At 38.1% G+C, this 24,915-nt stretch overlaps 1 protein-coding gene across 5 annotated transcripts in view; it reads right to left on the minus strand.

The window, feature by feature from the left end:
- The window catches only part of NEDD4 (NEDD4 E3 ubiquitin protein ligase), a 122,809-nt gene that overhangs the window by 8,231 nt on the left and 89,663 nt on the right, over positions 1-24,915 (minus strand). For 4 of the 5 annotated variants that reach the window (XM_025472713.3, XM_025472715.3, XM_049104097.1 and 1 more), the window contains 16 exons: positions 22,586-22,752; positions 20,377-20,494; positions 20,118-20,285; positions 17,395-17,460; positions 14,692-14,811; positions 12,645-12,845; positions 10,674-10,754; positions 10,399-10,453; positions 10,244-10,302; positions 9,135-9,200; positions 4,985-5,214; positions 3,495-3,616; positions 3,333-3,403; positions 2,151-2,246; positions 1,747-1,820; positions 1,412-1,472 (listed from right to left, as the gene is read on the minus strand). In XM_025472713.3, the coding sequence (XP_025328498.1) occupies positions 1,412-1,472; positions 1,747-1,820; positions 2,151-2,246; positions 3,333-3,403; positions 3,495-3,616; positions 4,985-5,214; positions 9,135-9,200; positions 10,244-10,302; positions 10,399-10,453; positions 10,674-10,754; positions 12,645-12,845; positions 14,692-14,811; positions 17,395-17,460; positions 20,118-20,285; positions 20,377-20,494; positions 22,586-22,752 (1,755 nt within the window). The remainder of the gene's footprint in view (positions 1-1,411; positions 1,473-1,746; positions 1,821-2,150; positions 2,247-3,332; positions 3,404-3,494; positions 3,617-4,984; positions 5,215-9,134; positions 9,201-10,243; positions 10,303-10,398; positions 10,454-10,673; positions 10,755-12,644; positions 12,846-14,691; positions 14,812-17,394; positions 17,461-20,117; positions 20,286-20,376; positions 20,495-22,585; positions 22,753-24,915) is intronic. The other variant, XM_035708881.2, reaches the window with a different exon arrangement.

Here is a 24,915-nt window from a genome sequence, read left to right on the forward strand (position 1 = left end):
AGTCTCCTTTTCTACCCACTGGTTCCTTCCATATTGCTGTTCCCACATCTCTATGGTGGCCATCCACTTTCATTGTTCGTACCATTCTTCCAATTTCCCATCTCACCTAGTCCACAGCTCCAGGACACAAAGGCAGATGATCCCCAAATTCATGCTGCCCTCCCCAGACCTCTATCCTTTAAAGCATCCTGAGCTACAGCTCTCCCTCATGAATCCCACTCAGATACACACACAGCTGTCTTCCCACCACTACCACCTTAGTTCCTGCCCTTACCTTTGCTCACCTGGATCACTGGAGTACCTTCTCCCCCCACCCCTGCTGCTAGCCTTGTCCAACTCTAACTCACTACACGCCACTTCCAGAATGATCTGACTAAAATATAAATTGAATCCTGGTGTTTTATCATAGAACAGCCTTTGATACCACCTTCCTTCCCCTCACTGGATTTTCACAAAAGAGTCAAATCCCACCTTTGTTTCCAGGTTAGCAAACAGGCCCTTCATAACCCAGTTCTGGTCAGCTCTCCAGCTCAGTTTTACCTCCTGCATCATCTTATGAACTGCTGGCATTTTCTCCAACATGCACACAGTCTTATGGACAGACTTCACACAGACCACTCATTCTGCTTGGAATTGCATGTAGCGGGCCAAACGCCCTAGGCCTTCCCTGTCCCTCCCTGCACCTCTCCTGCCCTGGTTTCCACCTCTCCACTGTGCTTACCAAGCACAGGCTTGCCTCTGTCCACCTCTTCAGATTCTCTGCCCCCTATAACAGGACCTATGTCTTTATGCCTTGTGCAGTACCAGATACAGAGTGAGTGCTGAATACTGGATAAATAAAAAAGTACGTGATAAATATCTAACAGAAGGTTTTAAGTTGGTTTAAGACACAAGAGTGCACTGGCAACAGCCTAAATGTTCACTAACTGGGGAAGTTTAAAACCTTATGGATTTATGAGTAAACTGCAGCCACAAGGAAAAATAGTTGCGCATCTTGACACATAAAGATTTCCAATAAATATTTGATAAGACAAGAAAGCAAGTCACAAACTAACATGTATAGTGTGATCCCATGTGGGAAAATAAATGGCCTATTCCACTCTCCCTATAGCACCCTTGATCCTTGTTCATCTAATGTAACTTAAGATGGAGGAGGAAGAGGAGACATGACTGGGAAAAGATGAGGATCCATGACCAGTGTGAAGGAGGATTGTCAATGTCAACTGAATGGGCTTCTTGAATGAGTTTTAACAGTGAACACCTATTCATTTAAAATTTTTTACTATAAAAATTAAAAGTTGTTTTTAAAAAGCAAGTCATCCATTAATTATCACATGTGATGACTCCAATACTTGAAACTCAAGAATTATACTTTGAAATTACAGAAGAACAAACAAAAGTAAATGAATACCTCTTTAAAAGCAGCCATTTGCTTCTGGATTCGGTTTACAAATCGCCACTGTATTACAAGACTAAAAAGAAACAAAATATTTCATCTTTTTCATATGAATGAAGAAAAACATTTAAGGTATATTTACTCCAGTTGGAAACAAAAAATAAAGACTAGGTAAGCCCAAAAATAAATATGAATGGGTAATACAGCATTTTTACAGAAAGAGAATAAAGAACATTGAGACGCTGGCTATGAAGGAAGAAGGTACAGAGTCTTCCCAGAAAGAACTACAAAATTATTTCCAGTAAAGTATATACTAAACATAATAAAATACATACTAACAAAATACTTACTAAATATATTCCTTTTTGTTCTTATTGGTGACAACTATTTCTGATCCACCAATTTTCAATTCATGTTGATGTGTCTAAAATTAAGCATGATATCTTGATATGTTATTTTAGTGAAAAAAAATAAAATATACATATTATAGTTATACCAGAAACCCAGTATTTTAAATTAAATCCATTCACAAGCTAAGAAAACTTAAAATATTAGTTTTACTAAAATAAACATGGAATGAGTCAAATGTCAAAGAAAGCAAAAATTCTTGCTGAGACAGCTTTTGTTACTGGAAAATAAATTTTAAAATAGAGCACAGAAATGTGTCAAGGATATGTATTATTTAGCTTCTAGACTTGTTATAACATTTGTTTCACAATTTATGTACCATTTCAATTAATCAAAATTTACAAACCTGTCCAAAAAGTTCTTCATCTATGACAAACCTGAGGTCCAATTCTGTTGGATCATTTTCAAGAATCCATCTTAGTGAATTGTAATATTCACCATCCTAAATAGGGAAATTGCATATTTAAAATTTGTATAAAAAAAGACACCTGAACCTGCAAATAAAGTATGCTGAGAATCTGAATACGTGGACAAAAGATGAAAAGTAGTAGCACATCTTTTCTTATATTCCAACAAGTATTATAAACAGAGTGGGATGACTAGTAAGTGAGAGTAAAAGATGCATAAATCAGTGGAGTGGTGGTTGCCTGACAGTTTGGAAATCTATCTCTATGGAGGTAAAGATTTGATTATCCAGTTGAAGGGTCAACTAAAGTAGTTTCCAGATGAATACTAACCCCCATGGATACCCAGGAGCACCTAGCACCTTTCTCATATGGCCTCTTGAGACTTGAATGTTTAGGTAGCTATGAGCAGGTTGTTATTTATATCTGGTCCAAGTTAAAGAAAAATCTCAAATGAAATACAGAACCTTAATTAACCAACTCAAATAACTATGAAATTTTATGATTCATAAAGAATTATACCATCCACATTAATAATGTCACAAGAAAGGAATAAAAAATGTACTTGGTCCCCAGGAAGAGATCTTAGAATCCATGTGTACACATAGTCTATAAGGCTATTCAGCTCAGGCAGCAGGGCTACAGTCAGGGGTTTAGTCCTTGGGTTTCCACTTCTTTAGAGTAGCCTAACCACAAGCCCTTGCCTCTGGACTGTCATTTTGCAAACATATGCCATTCATCATAAAAGATCATAATTCAAACATTGATAGTATACTGAAGTAATTAGGGAGAAATTTACTGATATCTATAGCATTCTGCATCAAAAAAGAAGATGGATTGATGGACACACGGGTGGACTGATGGATAGGTAGGTAATAAAGTAAGTATAGAAAAAAAAAACAGTATGGAATCTTGGTGGTGGATACACATATTGGTCCATTGTAAAATTTTAAAAATATTATTAGGCATTAGAAAATTTTTGTATTAGAATGTTGGGAAAAATGTTCATTTGTATTTGGGAACATTATAATCTATTAATTTCTTCATCATCAAATTTTAACTTTAAAATATCCGATTGCTTGCTAAATCATACTTTCTCTACATGATAAGGAAAAAAGACCTACCACCGATTCCATATCATGAAGTGTTATTGGTTTGTGTAGCATCATCTTGTAAAATGGGCGGATGAAGAAACCTTTCAAAAAAATCAAATATATTGAAAATGATTAACAAATGAAACAAATGAGATAATTATACTTAAAAAAAGTTTTATGTTTAATACTAACCATCCAACAGTTTGCCATGATAAACTGCCATTCCAGCTACTCGGCCAATAAACTTGAAGTAAGAGAGGTGATCCTCGTTACACAATCCAGAGTTTGGATTTATCTGTAGGGTGTAATTATCCCTGTAAAGACAACCACATTTAAATGCTTCTCTCTATACTTCTATATAAAAATTTTATTTTATTTTTAAAAAGACTTTATTTATTTATTCGACAGAGAGCACGCATGCACATGCAGGGAGAGTGACAGAGGGAGCTGCAGAGGGAGAGGGAGAAGCAGGTTCCCCACTGAGTAGGGAGCTTGATGTGGGGCTCAATCCAAGGACTGGGGGATCATGACCTGAGCCAAAGGCAGATGCTTAACCAACTGAGCCACCCAGGTTACCCTCAAATAAAAATTTTAATATGACAAAACTATAAATTAGCTCCCTCTTTGGAAGTTGTTTACCTCTATTAGAACCATGTTAGACCCCTGGACTTAATGTTTTTAAAAATAGTCACTTCTGGGACTCCTGGGTGGTTCAGTGGTTGAGCATCTGCCTTCAGCTCAGGGAATGATCCTAGGGCCCTGGGATCCAGTCCCGCATCAGGTTCCCTACGGGGAGCCTGCTTCTCCCACTGCCTATGTCTCTTCTTCCCTCTCTGTGTCTCTCATGAATAGATAAAATAAAATCTTTTTTTTTTTTAAAAGCCATTTCTGTCAAAAGGTGGAAAACAACTCAAATGTTCAATAACCGATGATGAATATGCAAAATGTGGTGCTCCTTTACACAATGGGGTGTTACTCAGCTTCATACAGGAAGAAAATCCTGACATATGCAATGCCATGGATGAACCTTGAGGGCATAGCTAATGAAATAAGTCAATCACAAAAGGAAAATCCTTGGGAACCCTGGGTGGCGCAGCGGTTTAGCGCCTGCCTTTGGCCCAGGGCACGATCCTGGAGACCCGGGATCGAATCCCATGTCGGGCTCCCGGTGCATGGAGCCTGCTTCTCCCTCTGCCTATGTCTCTGCCTCTCTCTCTTTCTCTGTGTGACTATCATAAATAAATTTTTAAAAAATTAAAAAAAAAAAAGGAAAATCCTGTACAATTCTACTTCTATGCAGAAGTACCTAAAGCAGTTAAATTCACCAAGATAGAAGGCAGAATGATGACTGCCCGGGAATAATGGAGTTAGTGTTTCATGGGTACAGTTTCAGTTTGGGATAATAAAAATGTTTTGGAGATGGATGTTTTGGAGATGGACGGTGCTGGCAATTGCACAACAATGTAAATGTACTTAATACCACTGAGCTGCACACTTGAAATGGCTAAAATGGTTTTATGTTATGTATATTTTGCCACAATTTTTTTAAGAGTGTTTTGACACATTAGTTACAGTTTCCCTTTTCTGGCACATTGTAAGATACAGTTTCCTTGCATCATACAACTCTTTGTTAGTTTCAAAGCAGCGACTTTTTTCTGTATAGTCATTGTGAAACTACTTACGTAGCAGAATATTCAAACAACCCATAATAAGGGTTAAACATTTCCTTTGAGATCAGGAAAAACCATTCTCTAGCGACTCCTCCGTAATCTAATCCCTTTTCACCATCGAACTCAATCCACAGTCGAGCCTTGAGGAAATCCGCTCTCTTGACACCCATAATCCTCCTGTAAGAGTCCTCAAGAACAGTTGCACGGCGAAGTTTCATTTCAAATTTGTTTGGAATGTCGTTCTGAAAACCCAGAGAAGAGAAACCTACAGTTTAAATAATCAATTCAACATGTTGGCAACTTTATTTTTCATGAAAGTTAAAAAAAACCGTTGTGCTCTTCCCTGTGCCCAGGACACTTTTTTAGGGAAAGCATGACTAGGAATATTGTCTAATATTTCTTTTATGGTACAAAAGAATTCACACATTTTCTCTAATCACATAATATTACAGACTTCTGATTCTTATACTAGAAGAAGCAGGTATCAATAGTGGCCATCATGCTCACATGAAGGCATTTCATGAACAGTCCTTCCCATGTTAAGTTCCAGTGAAGACTGTCCGATGGCCTACAGTGTAGCCAACACCTGCTCTTTGTTGCTTGTCTGTTGGTTTGGGGTTTTTCCCAACCTCCATCTTTCCTCCTTGGAGCCCATCCTGCTGTATTCCTTAATAGGTTCTAACATTTACAGACCATAACACTGTTATGGCACTGTTCCCAGCATTTTAATGGGTTAACTCATTTGCTTCTCATAAGAACATGAGGAAGAAGCGACTAATATACTTTCCATTTTATGGGGGAAGAAACTGAAGACAAAAATTAAGAGAGCCCCGAGCTCTCAAGTCTCGATTTTTTTGTACATCCTTTGCTTCTGTGACAAATGCAGGTAACTATGCTTTTAGACAGCTCTTATTGTAAATTTTATAAAAAGATGTCTGAATATTTTATTCTTGTTTTGTGTGCAATGTTCAAGTGTAAGATGGTAAGAGAAAATTTGGTCACTTCAAAAGAAGAAAAGAGGGCTACTTTTAAGAAGAAAAAATCAATTTCACTCTTAATATATTTAGGAAAAAAGGAAAGCCCTACAGAAACATAATAATATAAGCAGTTTTTATAAAAAAAATAGAAGCATAACATAGGCAGTTTCCTCTGCTGCTTATGCAATTAAAAACAAAGGCAAGATCAGAGAAAACCAATTTTAGACTAGACACTAGGATCCTGGGCTGCCAAGTGATCTCCCATTTACTGGGGTCTGCTCTGGGCTAGGCCCCAGCTACATAGCTACAGTAATGGAAGTGGGAGGAAAGGGAATAAAAATGTGGTATAAGATATGATTCCTCCCTCAAGGAGTTTATAATCTAGCTTGTGTGAGAAAAAAATATAAATGTTACTAATCCTGACATTTACAAGAGTAAGAGAATTGCTAATAATAAAGATATAGGGCAGCCTGGGTGGCTCAGCGGTTTAGTGCCACCTTCAGCGCAGGGCCTGATCCTGGAGACCTGGGATGGAGTCCCAGGTCAGGCTCCCTGCATGGAGCCTGCTTCTCCCTCTGCCTGTCTCTCTCTTCTCTCTGTGTATTCTCATGAATAAATAAATAAAATATTAAAATAATAATAATAATAAAGATATAAGCAATGTTCTGTGGGGCCCAAAAGATTGAGTTGCAATTGCAAGTGAGGTGATCCAGGAGGCTTTAAAAGCGAGTCCTGACCTGGAGGAGAGGCAGGGGAAGAGCAGCAGGCTAAGGGAAGAGCATGGGGGGTGTGGAGGGGGGCTGGCTAATGTATTTAACGGTGAGAGGGTGTAGGAGGGAGGGAAGGGTTGCAGTGACAGGAGAAAGCTGAAAAGCAGTCTGGGGTCAGAGCAGAGGAAGGGTAGATGCAGCCTGGGGGGAGCTGTGGAATCAGACTGTTCTGGAGACTAATGGGGTGCTTTTAAGGAGAGGCAAGAGGCAGCTGGCCAGTTACAGACCCTGAAAGAGACCCTGTGAGAGAGGAATGGAAATGGAAGTGAAAGAGGGCAAGAGGAGCGACTTCCATGTTTGGGCTGGGGAGGGGACCAGGGCATGGATTCTGGGGTCAGGAGCCTTGTGTTCAGATCTCAGCTCCCCCTCACATGATTTTCTAAGGCTTGATTTCCTCATCTGTCAGTAATAATAGTCACCCCATGGAGCTGTTTCAGAATTTAAGGGCATAATGCATTTCATATGCATCCTCAGTATCTGGCATGTGGTGAGCTCAATACTGACTAGGCACCCTTATTCTTCACCAATGAGATGTTAAGGAGAAGGCAGAGGAAAAGGTTAAAGACAACTCAAGGTTTTGTAGCAGTAGTTTTTAAACATTTTTATTTCTGTCTTGCTGTCTGCTCTTTTGCTGTTATGTGTCTGCACATAGATTTTTTTAATCCTATCAGGGACTTTTTGATAAACTAAGGATGCAGGTTCTTAGCCTCTTCCCCATGCTCTTGAGTCTCTCCTTCTGGAACGAGTCCATGTTTCTTATACTTTCTTTCATGTTTTTATCTCTTTATATACCTTTGCTGCATTCTGGGTAACCTTCTCTTAATCACCCATAAATGTCATTTTGGTCAAGAACATGGACTCTGGGGGCAAATGGGTGGCTCAGTGGTTGAGCGTCTGCCTTTGGCTCAGGTCATGATCCTGGGGTCCTGGGATTGAGTCCTATATCGGGCTCCCAACAGGGAGCCTGCGTCTCCCTCTCCTATGTCTCTGTCTCTTTCTCTGTGTCTCTCATGAATAAATAAATGAAAATCTTTAACAAAAATAAAAAAAGAACATAGACTCTGGAGCTAGACCACTTGTCTGGCTTTGCCACTAATAACCATGGGACTTGATCACATCACCTAATCTCTCTGTGCATTATCCTCACATATAAAATATGGTAAAAACAGTTACTTCCTTATACAGCTGGTATAGAGATTACATGAATACATGTAACTTGCTAAGAACAATGTCTGGTTTGCAGTGAGAGCTCCATAAATACTACTACTTTCACTGCAGTTTTTCTGTGCTGTGACCTGTTTAGGAGAGGCTTTGTTTCATATCTCTTGCTGCCTGGAAGACATTCACAACTGGATATTATAATATGTTTTTGAGTGTTCAGAATGGCAAATGGAGAAACTTGTGCTTCTTTTCCACCAATAATATTTTCATTAAGGGTGAAGATATTTACCAGGCCAATAGATCAACAAAGTCTTAAAATCCCAAAGAACTTTAAGAAGTAGAAAGCCAATTTCCAGAACAATTTTAACAAAAAGCTATAACTGAGGATGAGTTTAAAAAGTTGCTTATAGTTTAGGCTTTCACTAAGGCACAAAATATTTGCACTAAAAATCTATTTCATTTTTTGTTAAATTTTGGATGAAGAAAATTCTGTGGTAGCAGACCCACCATCTTGAATCTTTGGAAAAGCAGGCTTCCGGCTTAGGGATGCAAGAAAATGTAACCCAATATAGCCACCTAATGGTAGTATTCCTAAACTGCAGGGAAAGGGGAAAAGTATGAGCAAATTAGAAAGGCATTACAGAATGATCATCATCAACAGAAATGAAATAGATGGGCAGATGATGAGTTTAAGTTTCAAATATTAGATTTGTGGTGATGGAAAAAAATATTGTACACACATCTGATGAAGCAGAAGGATACAAGCAACAAGAACACTGGTACAATCACAGTTGTATTTTCAAATTATGCAGAGATATGTCATATTTGAAAGCTGTAAAGTATGAATAACTATCTCTAGAAAACAACAGTCCAAGCAGAAAAGGAATCTAGAGTCCTCCTACACAATCAGGCATGAGGCTGGGGCATAATCTCCAGAGCTTGTTCAGATTCAACCAAGCCCAAGCTCCACAAACCCCACTAGGAAACCAAGTGAGAGCTCTTTAAAAGCAAACTTTAATACTATTGTTTTATATTACAAGATATCTTTCAAAATAAGGAAAAATACAACATAACTGTGGTTTTTGATGATATATAACACCGAGCAAGTAAAAAAATAGCCACTTTTCCCTATTAGAAACTATTCAAAGTTGTTAAAATATAGAATAAATTCTCTATTACTTCTAAAAATGCATTTTCCACACTTTAAGTCTATATAACAATCATTCCTAAGAACTCAACGTAAATATAACTAACCTGCTTCTTCAACTTTCGTCGGAAGAACTCATACTTTCTTTTGTAATCCCTGGAGTAGGGCACTGCCTTGAGTTGAAAATTTTAGAAAAATAAAGAAAGTTTAGGTTGTTTTTATTCTGGAGCAATTTTAAAAGTTCCCCTCTGAGTGTTTTATGAACATAAGTTAAAGGCATTAAAAGAGAATATTTGGAAAGAAGAGTTTAATTTGAAGGAAAACAAATACAAAACTTAAAAAATTTTAATTTCTCTGTTTAAGATTAAATGGTATTCAGCAATTCCCATAACTGTAATTTTCATCATGCAATATTCTTGAAATGCAAAAAGCCAGAAACAGGAAATTTCTTCCAAGTAGTGAAATATTAGAAATGAAAATTTCCATTTCTAAACAGACTTTCAAAGTGATTTCTCCATTAAGGGAGCAATTTGAAAAATGTATTTTTTTCCTTGAACTCTGAGGAATTGCCTTTTTTACCCATTATTTTAAAAGACCAAACATGGAGACTGAAGAGTCATTTCAAAGAACTGGATCTTTAATTTTACTTGTTTTTGTGAATTAGAAAACAGTTAAATTCTCAAAAACAAAATATGGAACAAGTAGCTATCTAAAGAAGAAAATTATTTTTCCTACCATTAACCTGACTCAAGAGCAGTATAAACATCATACACTATAACAGTTATGCTTAAAGATGAGTATTTTATATGCCAGCATTTATAGTTATCTCTACCAAAAAGTTCAAGACAGGCCCCTGGAGTCCATTGGGTGCTTATCTACTTTTTCATCTGGTACATTCTTGGATCCTCTCTGATCTGCTGATTGCCAACATTCTTTTTCAGGCAATGGCAAGTACCAGCCTGAGCCCAGCAGCCCACTGCCTTAGCATTTGACTATCTGGCTCACTAGTCTCCCAAGGCTATTGCAAGGGTAAGGACAATGAGTTTATATGCTCTTTTCAAATAATTGAGGCCTGGAGTGGGTGGGGTGAGGAGAGAACAGAATTGCAGATGTGCCTTCCTCTCAGGGTCTGTAGGATAATGCCCTTGACTATTCACCCTTGAAAAGACAGGTGAGAGGACAATGCCACCAATCACACGGACACAAAGAGACTTACTGGTCCAGTTATTGCTACATTTTGCAACCGAGGATCTTCCCATTGTGTTCTTTTTATATCTGAAGAGGGAGAGAAAAAAAAGGTGTTCTTTATTTTCCTGCACAATATTCAGTATTTCAAAAAAATAATATAATGAAAAATCACATTGCACATACTGTGATTTATGTAGAAGATTCTTCCATCTGTATGAGTTCTTTCTTCCCATCCTGGCTATAATGAAGAATGTATTTCAATTATTTTAGGAGAGAGTTTTATATGTATGGGTAGAAAAATGGCGCTGGTTATATGGTTAATTTGCATATTTCATGCTTAATAGAAAGCAATACTCTTTAATAATAACATTACTTATAGTTGTTGAAGAACTACTTATTCCAAAATACAAAATGTTTGAGGTAGCCAAATTAGATTGCTAGCAATTCTATAAACTTACAGGTAAAGGCCCCAGATCATTGGAAGAATCCAGTGACATCTTTCCTCTCAGATGAGCTGGAATTTTCAGTCTTGGATCTTCCTTTTATGGTAAATAAAGAAAACAACACACACACACAAATCTTAAAATCAAGAAAGTCAATCTGTTACCATGTTTTCTAACATAATTGATATTTAAAATACTCTCTTTTAAAGTCTACTTTTGGAGCACCGGGGTGGCTCAATGGTTGAGCATCCACCTTTGGCTAAGGTCATGACCATGATCCCGAGTCTGGGGATTGAGTCCCACATCAGGCTCCCTGCAGGGAGCCTGTTTCTCCCTCTGTCTATGTCTCTGCCTCTCTCTGTGTATGTCTCTCATGAATGAATAAATAAAATCTTAAAAAATAAATAAAAAATAAAAGTCTATTTTTATTTCATTTGTTTTACCTGTGAAATAATAGTTTCTCTGTCTAAAACCCATCATTCCCAGGCTACAATATTCAGTTCTCAGGTCTCAGAGTAGGATCAGTTTTAACTCATCATCTGTTTCACAGAAACCATTCAGAGAATTATGCCTCACTCGTTAGGGACTGGGTCACTATATAGGGCTCTTCTCTAAATAAAAACTGCTTGAATGAACAGGACATTAAACTAGACCAATGTAATTTTTGAGGCCTTGAATATACTTCTTGGCACTTAATGTGTTGATCTATTAACATTTTTTAAAGTTAGGGAGGTAAGCTTGAAAAGTTTATTAAGGTCAATTCATAATTAGGGTCAATTCAAATTGTTGAAAAAAAAACAAAATTCAATTTGTTTGGATTCACATATATATATATATTATTGTTCCAATATATTTTTTTAAGATTTATTTATTCATTCATGATAGACATAGAGAGAGAGAGGCAGAGACACAGGCAGAGGGAGAAGCAGGCTCCATGCACCGGGAGCCCGACGTGGGATTCGATCCCGGGACTCCAGGATCACGCCCTGGGCCAAAGGCAGGCGCCAAACCGCTGAGCCACCCAGGGATCCCCTGTTTCAATATTATTTTATTAAATAATTTATTAAACTATTTTAGTTTTATTAAGGTACTTTGGTTTTGTTTTTTTAAGATTTCATTTATTTATTCATGAGAGACACAGAGAGAGGCAGAGACACAGGTAGAGGGAGAAGCAGGGTTGCTGAGGGGAGCCCAGTGCGGGACTTGATCCCAAGACCCCAGGATCATGACCTGAGCCAAAGGCAGATGCTCAGCCACTGAGCTACCCAGGCACCCACAACTTTGATCATTTATTTATTTATTTGTGACTTTGGTCTTTTATTATTTTTATTTTTTTTAAAGATTTTATTTATTTATTCATAGAGACACAGAGAGAGAAGGAGAGAGAGAGACAGGCAGAGGGAGAAGCAGGCTCCACGCAGGGAGCCTGACATGGGACTTGATCCCGGGTCTCCAGGATCACACCCCTGGCTGCAGGCGGCGCCAAACCACTGCGCCACTGGGGCTGCCCTGACTTTGGTCTTTTAAATGAATTAATCAAAATCTAGTCGTCTGCTGTTGATTTTTAGTAATTTTTCTATTAGTGGTGAACGAACTGCTCAACAACTTTAAGATTTATCTTAAAATAAAAATTGTATTTAACTAGCCTCCCCAAAGTTGTTGGGTATTAAATAGGACATACATATATCTCTTTATATCTATCTTTATACATATAAGGGTAAAGGATTATTACAAATCTCTTCCTAAGTATTTATGTCTATGAGTTAAAAATAGGAGGTAAATGTATTTCAACAATCCCCAAAAATATTAAAAATAGGCATAAATATTTCATGAGTAGAAACAGTACTGTTAAGAATTCAGCATCTCTTTAAAAAATATGAGAAAATGCAGGTTATATTAATGTACATCTAAAGGTTACAGGGAACTATCCATATGTAAGAGTTAAGACTGTTGCTCGAAATTCAAACTGGACAGTATTAAAGTTACCCAGGTAGTGGTTTTGGTGTTGTGGTCAATAAAGAAAGGCCTCCCATTTGGCGCATGCCGGACTTCCCAGCCTTTAGGGAGGAATCCTTGCTCCATTTCAGCCGCCTGGGTCCCCTGCTGCGCTGACTCACTCAAGGGGACCTGTGGTTGAGGACATGCCGCACTCTGGCTTGGCTGCAGCTGACTGGTCTCCACCGTGGCCTAGCACATTAATTAAGTCATGTTGTCACGTTTTATAGAGAACACACAAACAGCTGTGGTTAAAAGGTAACCTACAAACAGAATACATACTTAGAAATAAACCTAAATAGACCTAAACATTGCAGACTCATTTTGTTAAACTTTGATTTTAAAATAACTTCTAATTTCTCAGCTAATTCTCTAGCGGTACGATGATGCTGGCTAACATCCAAGTCTGCAAGTAGATGCACAGGACTGAGGAAGCTAGGTCCGAGGGATCCAGCCCAATGGCAAGGGGAGCTGCACAGCACCCCTCAAAGGAGGCTCTCTCTGCTTGGTCCCAAAGATGCAGAGTGTGGAATTCCCCGTATGTAGAAGTGGTTTCATATGCTGGGCAAACAAAATGCATGGCTAATATATGCTGCAGAAATGGATCATTGAAATGAAATTTATTTGTTTGAGGAAATATTAGGCAGTACTTAAAAACCCTGGATTGATATATAAAACAGTATGGATAGGATTTTAAAACAATGTTGAACAAAAAAAGATTTAGAATTATATGATAATGAAATTTCAAAATCTGAAACACAGGAACATAAACACTACTTTGCATCATTTTGGCTCTCTACGTAAGTGTGTATAACAGAGCCTGGAAGAACTGTGCAAGGCCATGGCAAGAAGAGGAAGTCTGCAGTCCAGAAGAGGGCCCTCACCAGGACCCAAAATGCTGCACTCTGACTTCGGCCTTCCAGCCTCCAGAACTGTGATAAGTAAGTTTCTACTGTTTAAGTGAAAAAAAAAAAAAAAAAAAGACTGGCAAGAACACCCAACAGATAATGTGATAATGCTTCTCTCTGGGTAGTGGGACAAAATGCCGGACTAAAAGGAATTTAGTTTTATCTGTACTATTTTTTTTTTTTATATATTTTTAAAAGATTTTATTTATTTGAGACAGAGAACAAGCATGAATGGGGGGAGGGGCCAAGGGAGAAGCAGACTCCCCCTCAGTGGGGAGCCTAAGGGGGGGGTGGGTAGAGTGGGGGCGCCTTGACCTCGAAACCCCAAGATCATGACCTGAGCCAAAGTTAGACACTTAACTGACTGAGCCACCCAGGCGCTCCTGTAAGATTCTATTTTTAAAAATAAAATGTCTAGAAACAAATATGGTAATTTGTTAATGGTGGTAAATTCTGGGTGTTAAGAAAATGGGTATGTGCTCTATTGTTCTCTATACTTTCCAGTGTTAAAAAATGTCCCAGTAAGAGAAAGGGTGATAAGATAAAACAAACGTTTTCCTCAACACTTAACAGGGAAATATCACAAAACGCACTCACTGTTGCCAAGGACAAATACTATCACGACAAACTTCTTTAATAGATTATCTTTTAGTGAAATAATGATCTTAACCATTCAAATGACAAAATTATCCAATGGACCAGATCATTTACTCTGTCCTTTTATTCCCAGTAGAATTTGTTTTACATGATAACAAGTGGTAATCATGTATTTTAGAGATCTGTAGGAAATGGGAGGCACCAATGTCAGCAAACAATTAGAAGACACTAACAGGGGCACCTGGGTGGCTCAGGTTAAGCATCTGCCTTGGGCTCAGGTCATGACCCTGGAGTCCCAGGATGGAGCCCTGAGTTGGGCTCCCTGCTTGATGGGGAGTCTGACTCTCATCCCTCACCCTGTTCATGCTCTTGCTCACTCTCTCTGTCTCTCAAATAAATAAATAAAATCTAAAGAAAAAAAAAAGATGCTAGCAGCATCTGATATATACCACAAAACGATGCAATAGCTTCCACAGGAATATGATGGCTTAAATTATGTAAGAAAACAAGTTAACAGATAGATTGCATGATACCTGTACAACGGGCTTTGTCCAGGTAGTAGTTCTGGAATTGTGATCTACATAATATGATCTTCCTCTTTCATCTTGTTTTTCCTCCCAACCTGGTGGTAATCCAGATGAAGTAGGCAAAAGCTAAAGTGAAGAATAACAGGAAAACTGAATGTTAATAAGAAACAATCTTTTTAACAATCCTGTTAAAGAAACAATCCTCTTTCACTGCCTTCTCTCTTTAAAATTAGATTTTTTAAAGTCCTATGTTGAGGTATATGAAATGAAGTATACAACATTTCGCTTAAAGAAAAACCAGAACAGACCATACTGATGAGAGTGATACCAACATTAATAAAACATGACAATGACACACTAAATGCTTTAATACAGATCATGTCATTTAACATCCACACAAACCTTAATGAGATAATTGCTATTACTAGCTGGTTTTAATTTACAAGGAAACTGAAGCTTAGAAAATTGGGCTAATTTCCTAACAGATACATTGCTAATATGGAGCTGAGATCTGAGCCAGGTCTAGTCTAACTACAGAATTTATCGCCCAGATGTGAGGACTCAAGAGTCACCCCTGCCTTCTTTCTGTAAGGGCTGGGGAGTTGTTACTTATGAGTTTATTACAAATGAACAAAGAGGTCTGGTTATTCCCAGGTTTACTTAAAGTTGTCCAGGTTTGGCCTTCCTTTTGTCTTTTGAACCAGACTAGACTCTTCAAGGTTTGGCCTGATTCCCCAACATGCTTTACACATAAAATCTATCACCACTGGTCTGTTCACCAGATACACCATCCCCTAGACACACAGGGGTAGATGTCCATTGCTGACAGTTTCAATGAGCTGTTAGTTTACAAAATAATGAAATTTAAAATTGCCCAGCTTTACAAATGTCTCACAGCTGGTGAGCAGACAAATGAAATATAGTAGATACGTCTACACAACAGAATATCATGAACTACTGAGACCGTGTACCAGCATAGTCAAATCTCAAAAACATTCTATTAAGTGAAAGAGGCCAGGTATATCAAATTATAACACTGTATGGTTCCTATTCTATGAAATTTCTAGAAAAGGAAACACTGTAGCTAGAGAAGGCAAATGAGTAGTTACCTGGGGGCTGAAAGCAGGTGCTGTGATTGAGGGAACTTTCTGGGGGCAGTGAAGGGTTCTTAAACTTGACTGTGGTGATGTTTGCACAACTGTATCGATTTACTAAAATTCATGTATTTGTACACATAAAAATGAGGGGATTTTATGGTATATAAATCATACCTCACGAAAACTGTTAGAAAGACTAATCATGAATTGAGAAGAAAAAGGTATGGAAACAGCTTTTTCAGTACATATAAAAACCAAAAATACATGCATGTACTGATGAATATAAATCAACTCTAGACTCTACTGCTCCTGTGATGCACTTAAAATTGCTTCTTGGATGAATGCCTGTTGTCAATCAGAAATGCAACATCTTCCTTGTAAGAGGACATTACAAAGTACAGTGGAAGAAAACCACAGATCTCTGCTTAGGCAGGTTCCAGCTGAATGGAGGAGGCCAGGCATATGGCAATAATGAGAGAAAGGATGGTGAGGGCAGTCTTTCTGTGGCATCTACTCTCTTGTAGATGGTCAATAGTGACTGAGCCAATGGCACAGGTGGGTGCTGCCTCTTTCTTCAGTACAAGATTGTGTCCCTCTATTGGTGCAGGGCCACCTTTTTAGATGGATGAGCTACTATTTGGTTCAAGGAATGTTGAGTCTCTGCATCCCAATGATGGAATTTCCATGAAAGCAAAAACAATCCCCACATTTCAAAATTAATGCATCAACTGCCATTCAAAATTACATGTGAAAAAAGGTGAGGAGACATTCAAAGTGGGAAAAGAGAATGCACACAGACGCAGAGAAAGGAGAGAGTCAGGAAAGGGGGCAGCTTATTTGGAAGAAAAAGCAGGGACAGGGTTAAAGGCAGCAAGAGCTCCTTGTGGGTTGATGAGAAGGAGGGTACGCTGAAAGGGTGAGGAGCCTGGGAGTTTTTGTTGGTTTAAAACACAAGTAGGGGCTGTGTAAAGAAGAGATAAACTCAAAGTAATGAGAGCTAAAACAGGAAGAGATGGGGGTGGAAGACCCAAAGGGAGTCAAGAGTCCAGGCATGAGCTCCAGTCAAGGCTGTGGCTAGAAACCCTACTGGGAAGAAGGTAGAAGGGCTCAGTGGATGTGGACATGAGTCTGAAGGGAAGGGAGAGCAGAACTCCATCCAATTGGCCACTGAGCTTGCCAACACCAGTGCACATCTGCCCAAATGACTGAGTCCTGATGTGACACTTCACATATGGGGCAGACACTGCTGCTCGATGCCAGGGGCCAGTGTACAGAGGAGAGGCAACTGGACACCACTGTCTCGAATGAATGCTGCCTGTAGACCACCTCCAGCCAGCACAGTGCCTCAGTGGACAAGCCCAGGTATCCCCCACACTCACCAGTGCAGAGGCCTTGGTTTCTTACTATGGGAGAGGCAGTTCTCCCGTTTTGTCTCTGAAGGGTCCATCTACCCTCTCCCCCTCTCCTCTGAAACTCATCTCCGAGAACCCAGATTCTGTGCTGGATTGGTTCATTGCTAGGCAGTCAAATGTTCATATTCAGTGTTCAAAAAAAAAAAAAGTTCTTGAATTTCCTATTTTTACTGACAATGTGGGGAGGGTATAAAACTCACCACAGGAAGTGTAGGCTGTTCCTCAAAAGTATAGGCTTGTAAGCTGCCTCTTCTGCTGGAATGATTCTTATAAAAAAACAAACCAAAAAAAAAAAAAAAGAGTGACATTAGCTTTAGGTTTTTGATTTATGTTTGAAAGGCAGATAAAATAATGGGGGTGGGTATGACAGGGCAGAAGGAAAAGTGGCTAGGGAGGGCACTCACCTGCTCTAGATACCTCTGTGTGCCAGCACCTTCCACCTTGTGACTCACCCTTCTCCCCTGGGTTTGAAGGTGCCTCCTGGACACTCGCTCTTGAATGTCAAACAGATACCCCTCACTGTGCCCCCAAACTGGATTTGGTTTTCCCCTGTCCACACCCACTGAAACCTGTTTCTTGTTGGTACTCCTTGTTTCTGTGGGCAGCACTGGAGTCCAGCAGCTGCTCCCGTCAGGTATTGGGGTGGTCACCTTACTCCCACCCCACCCTCCCCGTCCCTTGCCGGCAGGTCACTCATCAGATCTTACTCATTCCGTTTCTTTACCTGTTCTCAAATATATTCTCCTTGCACTTAGTTCAAGTTGAGTTATTTTTTTCAATTTTGAGTTTCCATCATTTGTCACTGTTACTGCAGCAACACCCTAACAGATTTCCCTGCTTCAAGTCCTATTTCCTTAAGCCCACTATCCATGCTGCATGCTGTAGCCAGAGAGCCAGAGAGCATTTTCCAGTGGAGACCTGGTCACATCATTCTCCAGCTCAGAGCCCTTCTGTGATTTCTCACAACTACCAGCAGGAAGTCCATAGCATAGAACATAATGAGCTCCCTGACTTGGCTGCTCTTGACAGCTCCAGTGCTTCCCACCTCAACACTCACCCTCTGAACATTCTAGATGTTCCCCAGAAGTCCCCTATTCTTTTTTTCTCTGTGTTTTTATATGCATGCTGTTGTCACTATCTGAATTTTTTGATAGACATAGAAAATGTTTAGGAGAATACATGCACAATCATCAATAGCAATTGAGGTAGCATATATTAGAGGTAAAAGGTATATATTATTTTATATACTTCAATACTGTTTGAATTTCTAACCATGACAATATACTTTAAAAATAAATAAAAATAATAATTATTTTTAAATTAACATGCACATGGTATGAAATTCAAGAGGTACACAAAGCATATGTCCTGCTCACTCTGTTCCTCTCTTTAGAGATGAGCAAGGTTATCAGTTTCCTGTTTAGTCTTCAAGAAATGATACACATTTTTTTGTATGTAGAAAATTTACATAAATGGTAGCATATCAAACACATAACTCTAGGCACCTGGTTGGCCCAATTGGTTAAGCATCTGCCTTTGACTCAGGTCATGATCCCAGAGTCCTGGGATCGAGTCCTGCATCAGGCTCCCTGCTCAGTGGGGAGTCTGCTTCTTTCTCTACCCCTCCCTCTGCTCCTGTGCACACATTCTCTCTCTCACCAAAATAAATAAATAAATAAATAAATAAATAAACAAACAAATAAAATAAAATAAAATAAAATAAAATAAATAAAATCCAAACACATTGCTCTGTGTTTTCCTGTTTTTCACTGGCCAACATGTCTTAGGGATTGTTCTACACAACATATCCATTCAAAGTCACTTTCTTTTCATGGCTGCAGAGTATTTCATTGAATGTTATCTATTTCCATGTTTAGACCAAGCATGTCAGTTCTTATTCACACATGTGCGCTAGTGACAGGTGTGGTATAACGAGGAAGAAAAAAAGCGACCCCTGACATGCAGGACTTGGCCTGGCACCATCAGTAGAGATCAAGACAAAATGAAGACCACCTTGTAATCATGCCTGAAGACAGAGAAAACATGAATACTGTCGAAGCCACAAAATACCAAATATCTCTCCATTCTGGCAAATGTGAGTGACTACTCCTTTTTAACAAATTATAGCTTTAGCCTCGCTATACATAAGATTTGAGACACCCAATCACAGAATCACCCCTGCTTTTTTTTTTTTAAGTAGGCACCACATCCAGCATGGAACACAATGTGGGGCCTGAACTCACCACCCAGAAATCAAGACTTGAGCTGAGATCAAGAGTCAGATGCTTAATCAAGGGTATGGGGCACCACCTAGGCGCTCCACACTCTTGCTTCTTGACAGCATCCAATGGTTCCTTAAATCTTCCTCAAAATCACCTAACATGAACTCCAATCCTTCAAGTCTTTTTTAACATACTCTTACTGAGACATTCATGGTGTGTGTTCTTGATGAAATGAGTAATAAACCCAATTTGTTTAATTGCAAGTGTATTCCTGGGGGTCTCTGGCTGGAAGGCACTGCACTGGTTTGTAATGGATATTTAGAGTCCAGTGACCACTTGGATTATCCATGACTTTGCTCCATACTGTTAGTGGAAATATTTGAAAAAATAACCATACTGTAAAGTCTTAAAGTCCCTAAAACATTATTATATGCATTTAAGACAAAATTTTTTCATCACAAGAAAAAAAAATGTAGCTATGTGAGGTAACGGATATTAACTAGACTTACCGTGATGATAATTTTGCTATAATATCTATCAAATCATTTCGTTGTATACCTTAAATTAATCCAATGTTGTCAATTACATGTCAATAAAACCAGAAATAAAAGACAAAATTTTATGTAAATGTTGGATACCAAATGGAATAATATATAGAATATAAAATCCTGAAGCTACAACAAAATCTAAGGGCATCTTACTGAGCTGGATACTGGCTGGCTGGTGGCTGAGTTTCTACAAATTGTGAGTCTGGCATTCAATTCTTCTGCAAGATGAGTCTGAACATCCAAGTTATTTGATGCTGGAGGTGATGGGAAGGCCTGATTGCTATACATGGTGGCTTCATCTTCTCTTATAATTTCCCAGCTCTAAAATAAACAGAATAATCGTAAGCCACACATACTTTTATCTACTGCTATAATATGTGTCTATGGACAAGAACAAGAAAATTACTTCTACCTCGGAAGACTCTCGATTATCCACACTTTCTGTTTCCTCAGATATCTGCCGTCTGGTAGTAAATGCACGCTGTGCTTGCAGTTGCATGTTACCATTCTCAGCATCAGTTAGGTTGTCCCTGGATTAGAAATATAAAAGCTGTCACCCATGTCTGCAGATAGTTAAAATGATAGTCAAAGATGCTATGACCACTTTTTTTTTTTTTTTTTTGCTGTGACCATTTTATAAAATACCTTAGATCAGAATTCACTGGTTTGGGCCAAAGGCTATTTCAATATGCATAGATTAGGTCATGGGCACATTGGTATCTTCAGGGTACCTTATGGAATTAAGGTTTTATGAAAATGTGTAACACATCTGACTGATATTTTAGTTCATCACCACACCTAGGGTAATGTTTGGCATGTAAGGGCACTCAAAAATATTTGTTAAATAAATGAATATCTGAGAGTTTCATAAGTAATTTTAGTATATTATTATTTTGCCATGCTATTATATGAATAAAATCTAGAGTAGCTATAGAGAGACTATAAAAAAGAAGCTTTAAGATTTACATATACAGCTTCAAGAACCAGACAGTAACATTTTCTGGAACTGATCTTAAGCCAAGACTAGAGTTCCCTATGCATGAACTTAGAGGACAAAATGAAATATCATGTAAGAAACTTAATAGGTTACAGATTAAATAGTATCTGTTTTTGATCATTTATAGAAATGGGCCTGGTCTGAAAAACAATAATAGTAAAAACATGACTGAGTTTAGGCAAGTTTAGTAAATCAGACTGAACACCATTATCCCACTGAGTATTATTATTCTAGCTATTTGAATTTAATATAACCAGATCATCAGATCAGATTTTATACAAATATTTAATAACAAAATTATTGTTAATTTATTTAATGCCATATAAGTCCAGGGTAGTCAAAAGACCAGCTCTTACTGCACTATTGCTAAAGAAGACTTAATTTTGACAGATGGTCATAGGGGAATACTTCAGATTTTTCTCACCTGAATACCTGATTTAGGCTAGCTGAAAGTGACATCAACCATAGTGAAAGAAATGTGAGTCCGTTCAAGTCAGGCTTGCTGTAATACTAAGGTATGCAGTAGGACAATTTTGTAGAGTTTCATAGTGTCTTCAGTTTTGCAAGGTGCACAGGTCCCTACAAAGATTGATGCTTCTGTGCCATGAAGAACCAGCATCACTGATTTGGTTTGGAAGGATTTGAGAACAGAAAATATCTATGAAAGTGCTTAGACTGTGTCAGACACAAAATGCGAGAGCTAAAAATTAGAAATTAATGGACAAATAAAAATTTTAAGTCTCTGTCAAAAAGTAGACTAATGAAAGCCTTCATAAGGCTATAAGGGAGGAGAAATGGAAGGGTATTTGATAATAAATGTGAGTAATGGGACATATGTGTTTATTTATAAATATACAGTCTGATGATAATAAAAGAAAAATGTCACTGAGAAGACATAAATTAGAATACCTCAAAGGTCATTCTATCCTTGATCTGTGTGCACTGGAAATTATGTATGTATTGACCAGATTGGCAAATGAGTGTTTAACAAAAACCTTGTTATTCAGTCCTTTATATTTTACAGGTAACTTATATGTAAAAATAGTTTACTGTAGAAATTAACATTTTATTATATTTCAGTAACAAACTACAAAAATTTCCAAGAATTTCTAAACCAGTCTAAAGAGAAAAACACATCTTCTGTGGCTGCAAAATAATTTTTAAAAAGAAGCAATTAGAAGGGTGGCATTTGTGACTCAGATAATTTTGAATGTTATCAAATCATTTTAAAAAAGAAATTGTTGGGCAGCCTGGGTGGCTCAGTGGTTTAGCGCTGCCTTCAGCCCAGGGCATGATCCTGGAGACCCAGGATCGAGTCCCATGTCAGGCTCCCTGCATGGAGCCTGCTTCTCCCTCTGCCTGTCTCTGCCTCTCTTTCTCTCTGTGTCTCTCGTGAATAAATAAATAAAATCTTAAAAAAAAAAAAAAAAAAAAGAAAAGAAAAGAAAAAAGAAACTGTTAAGGTGGCATTTTAAAAGCCCTGGACCATAAAAATCCTCATATTTTTATAGTTTATGGGTTCCTATACTATTATAAATCCATTTGAGACACAACTAACTTCAAAATGAAAATTAGTGGTCAAAAGTGTATTCAGATTACAAATGTGAAAGCCACCAGCACATACTGAGCGGTTGGTCTTTTCCACTGTGTTCTTCTAGATTCATGGTTTACATAGTAGGTCCTTCCAAGAATATCCTGCCTCTCTTCCCATCCTGGAGGTAGAGGAGAAGGTTCTTGCTGCTGCTGCAAATGGCAGGCAGCATCCGGTTGGTCCAAAACAACCCAGCCAGGCTGAAAAACAGAGTGGTAACAATTAAGCTTATGCTTGATTTCTTTTTTACCTTATAAATAAATTATGCTGGAGGAAATTTAAAAAGAAATTTAGCATATTCAGTTCCAGAAATTACGCAAGGAAGAATCTGCACAGTGTCAACTTTTAAGACCATAATATGAACATATTATGATAATGAAGAGTTTTTTCGGCAAAATAATATTTAAATTTTGCCTGAAACTATTAACATTTCTCAAAAAAGTTTTAAAATATAGCTAGTAGGAAAAAAAAACAGAAAAAAATTTATTTTTTTGAAGATTTTTATATTTTAGTAGTCTCTATATCCCATGTGGGGCTTGAACTCACAAACCTGAGATCAAGACCTAGTCTGAGATCAAGAGTTGGACACTTAATCCAATTGAGCCACCCAGGCACCCCTACATTACAGATTTTTGAAAATAATGGGACAAGGCAATTCTCAAGTTCAAATAGAAACACAAACGATCAACAATAACCAGGACAGTTCTAAAAACAGAAGAACGAGAGGTTAACTCTACTGAATAAAATATATTATACAGGGTGGCAATTAAAGCTGTACAGCATTGGGCACACACACACATACACAGGTCAACAGAATGAATTAGAAAGCCCAGAACGACTCATGTTTATAGGACTTTAGGATGTGATAAAGACAGTTCAAATTTGTGGGGAAATAGGCAAATTACTTAGAAAAAAATTACGTGGGGTGCTACCTCACATGTTATACCAGGATATCACAGATTGAGCAATGTGTAAATGTTACAAAGTAAAACCAACATGTATTATTACAGTAAAGCTCGGGGGATTTCAAAGGTATGTTCCAAGAGTGAGGAAGCCTTTAAGTATAAAGAAGACTGATAAATTTGATTACAAAATCCTCAAATTTGCATATGGCAAAAACTTCCAAATCCAAGTAGAAAAAAGAATGACAAACTGGGAAATGTATTTGGTACCATAATAACAGGCAAAAAAGTAATTTCCTTAATACATATATAGTCCTTTGAGGCACTGGGTGGGGATCTAGTGTTGAAGGACTGGTGTGTGCCAGCCAGCTGATGGCTTAGAAGGTGGAAAAGAATTCTTTGATGTTGGAAGGCTAACTCTGAAAAGACAAGGGTCAGGGAAAAGAGCTGGGAAGGAAAGGAATGTTTTCTGGCAGCCCAGAGGAAAAGACAGGGGTTTCTGCAGCAAGGCTGATCTCTCTGGCTGGTCTGGTGGGAGGGTTATGGACGGAGGCAGGACAGAAGGTGAAACAGGCAGAGGGGGTAGGGAGAGAGTAAGACAAAAAATTCTTCTGGAAAAAAGGATCTGCATGGGAAGTAAATTCACCCCTTTCTTATTTATTTTTTTCCTTTTTACCTCTTCTACAGTACTGACATCTCTTTAATTTGGCCTCCTTTTATTGCTCTATTTCTCTCCTTTCCCTTTATTGACTTACTTTCTCTCTCCATCTATGTTTACCTTCTTCTCTCTCTCTTTTTCATTCCTTTAAATGATCATAATGTAGGACCTACATACCTAAAAATCAGTCTTGTATATGTTAAATTTTATTGCTGGTTTCGATTTTAAAAGTATATGAACTGAATTTTTATATTTCACCCTCCTGAAAAAAGGTTGTTTAAAAAATATGGTCATTGGTTTTTCTGTAGATTGAAATTTATTAATAAAAGGGTCCTCACTACTGCTGTAAAGGATTGTAAAAGTGCTTAGAGCTAGGAAAATGGTACCACAGATTATTTCTTTAAAATCTTCTTAAAGGGCAGCCCAGGTGGCTCAGCGGTTTAGGGCCGCCTTCAGGCCAGGGTGTGATCCTGGAGTCCCAGGATCGAGTCCCACATTGGGCTCCCTGCATGGAGCCTGCTTCTCCCTCTGCCTGTGTCTGCTTCTCTCTCTCTCTTTCTCTCTCTCTCTCTCTCTGTGTCTCTCATGAATAAATAAATAAAATCTTAAAAAAAAATCTTCTTAAAGATTTCTCTTTTAAAAGTCTCCTTAGTGAATTTATGCTACCTAAGTAAACCTGAGAAGGAGAAAAGCTAATTTAATTAAAGGCCTAATTTTTAAAAACCTGTTTAAAGTTCAAGGAAATACAGTTGTACATTTAAATATTGTTTAGAAAGACTGAGTTTTCTTTTCTTTTTTTTTTT

This window comes from Canis lupus, chromosome 30 (genome assembly GCF_003254725.2).
Source record: "Canis lupus dingo isolate Sandy chromosome 30, ASM325472v2, whole genome shotgun sequence".
NCBI lineage: Eukaryota > Metazoa > Chordata > Mammalia > Carnivora > Canidae > Canis > Canis lupus.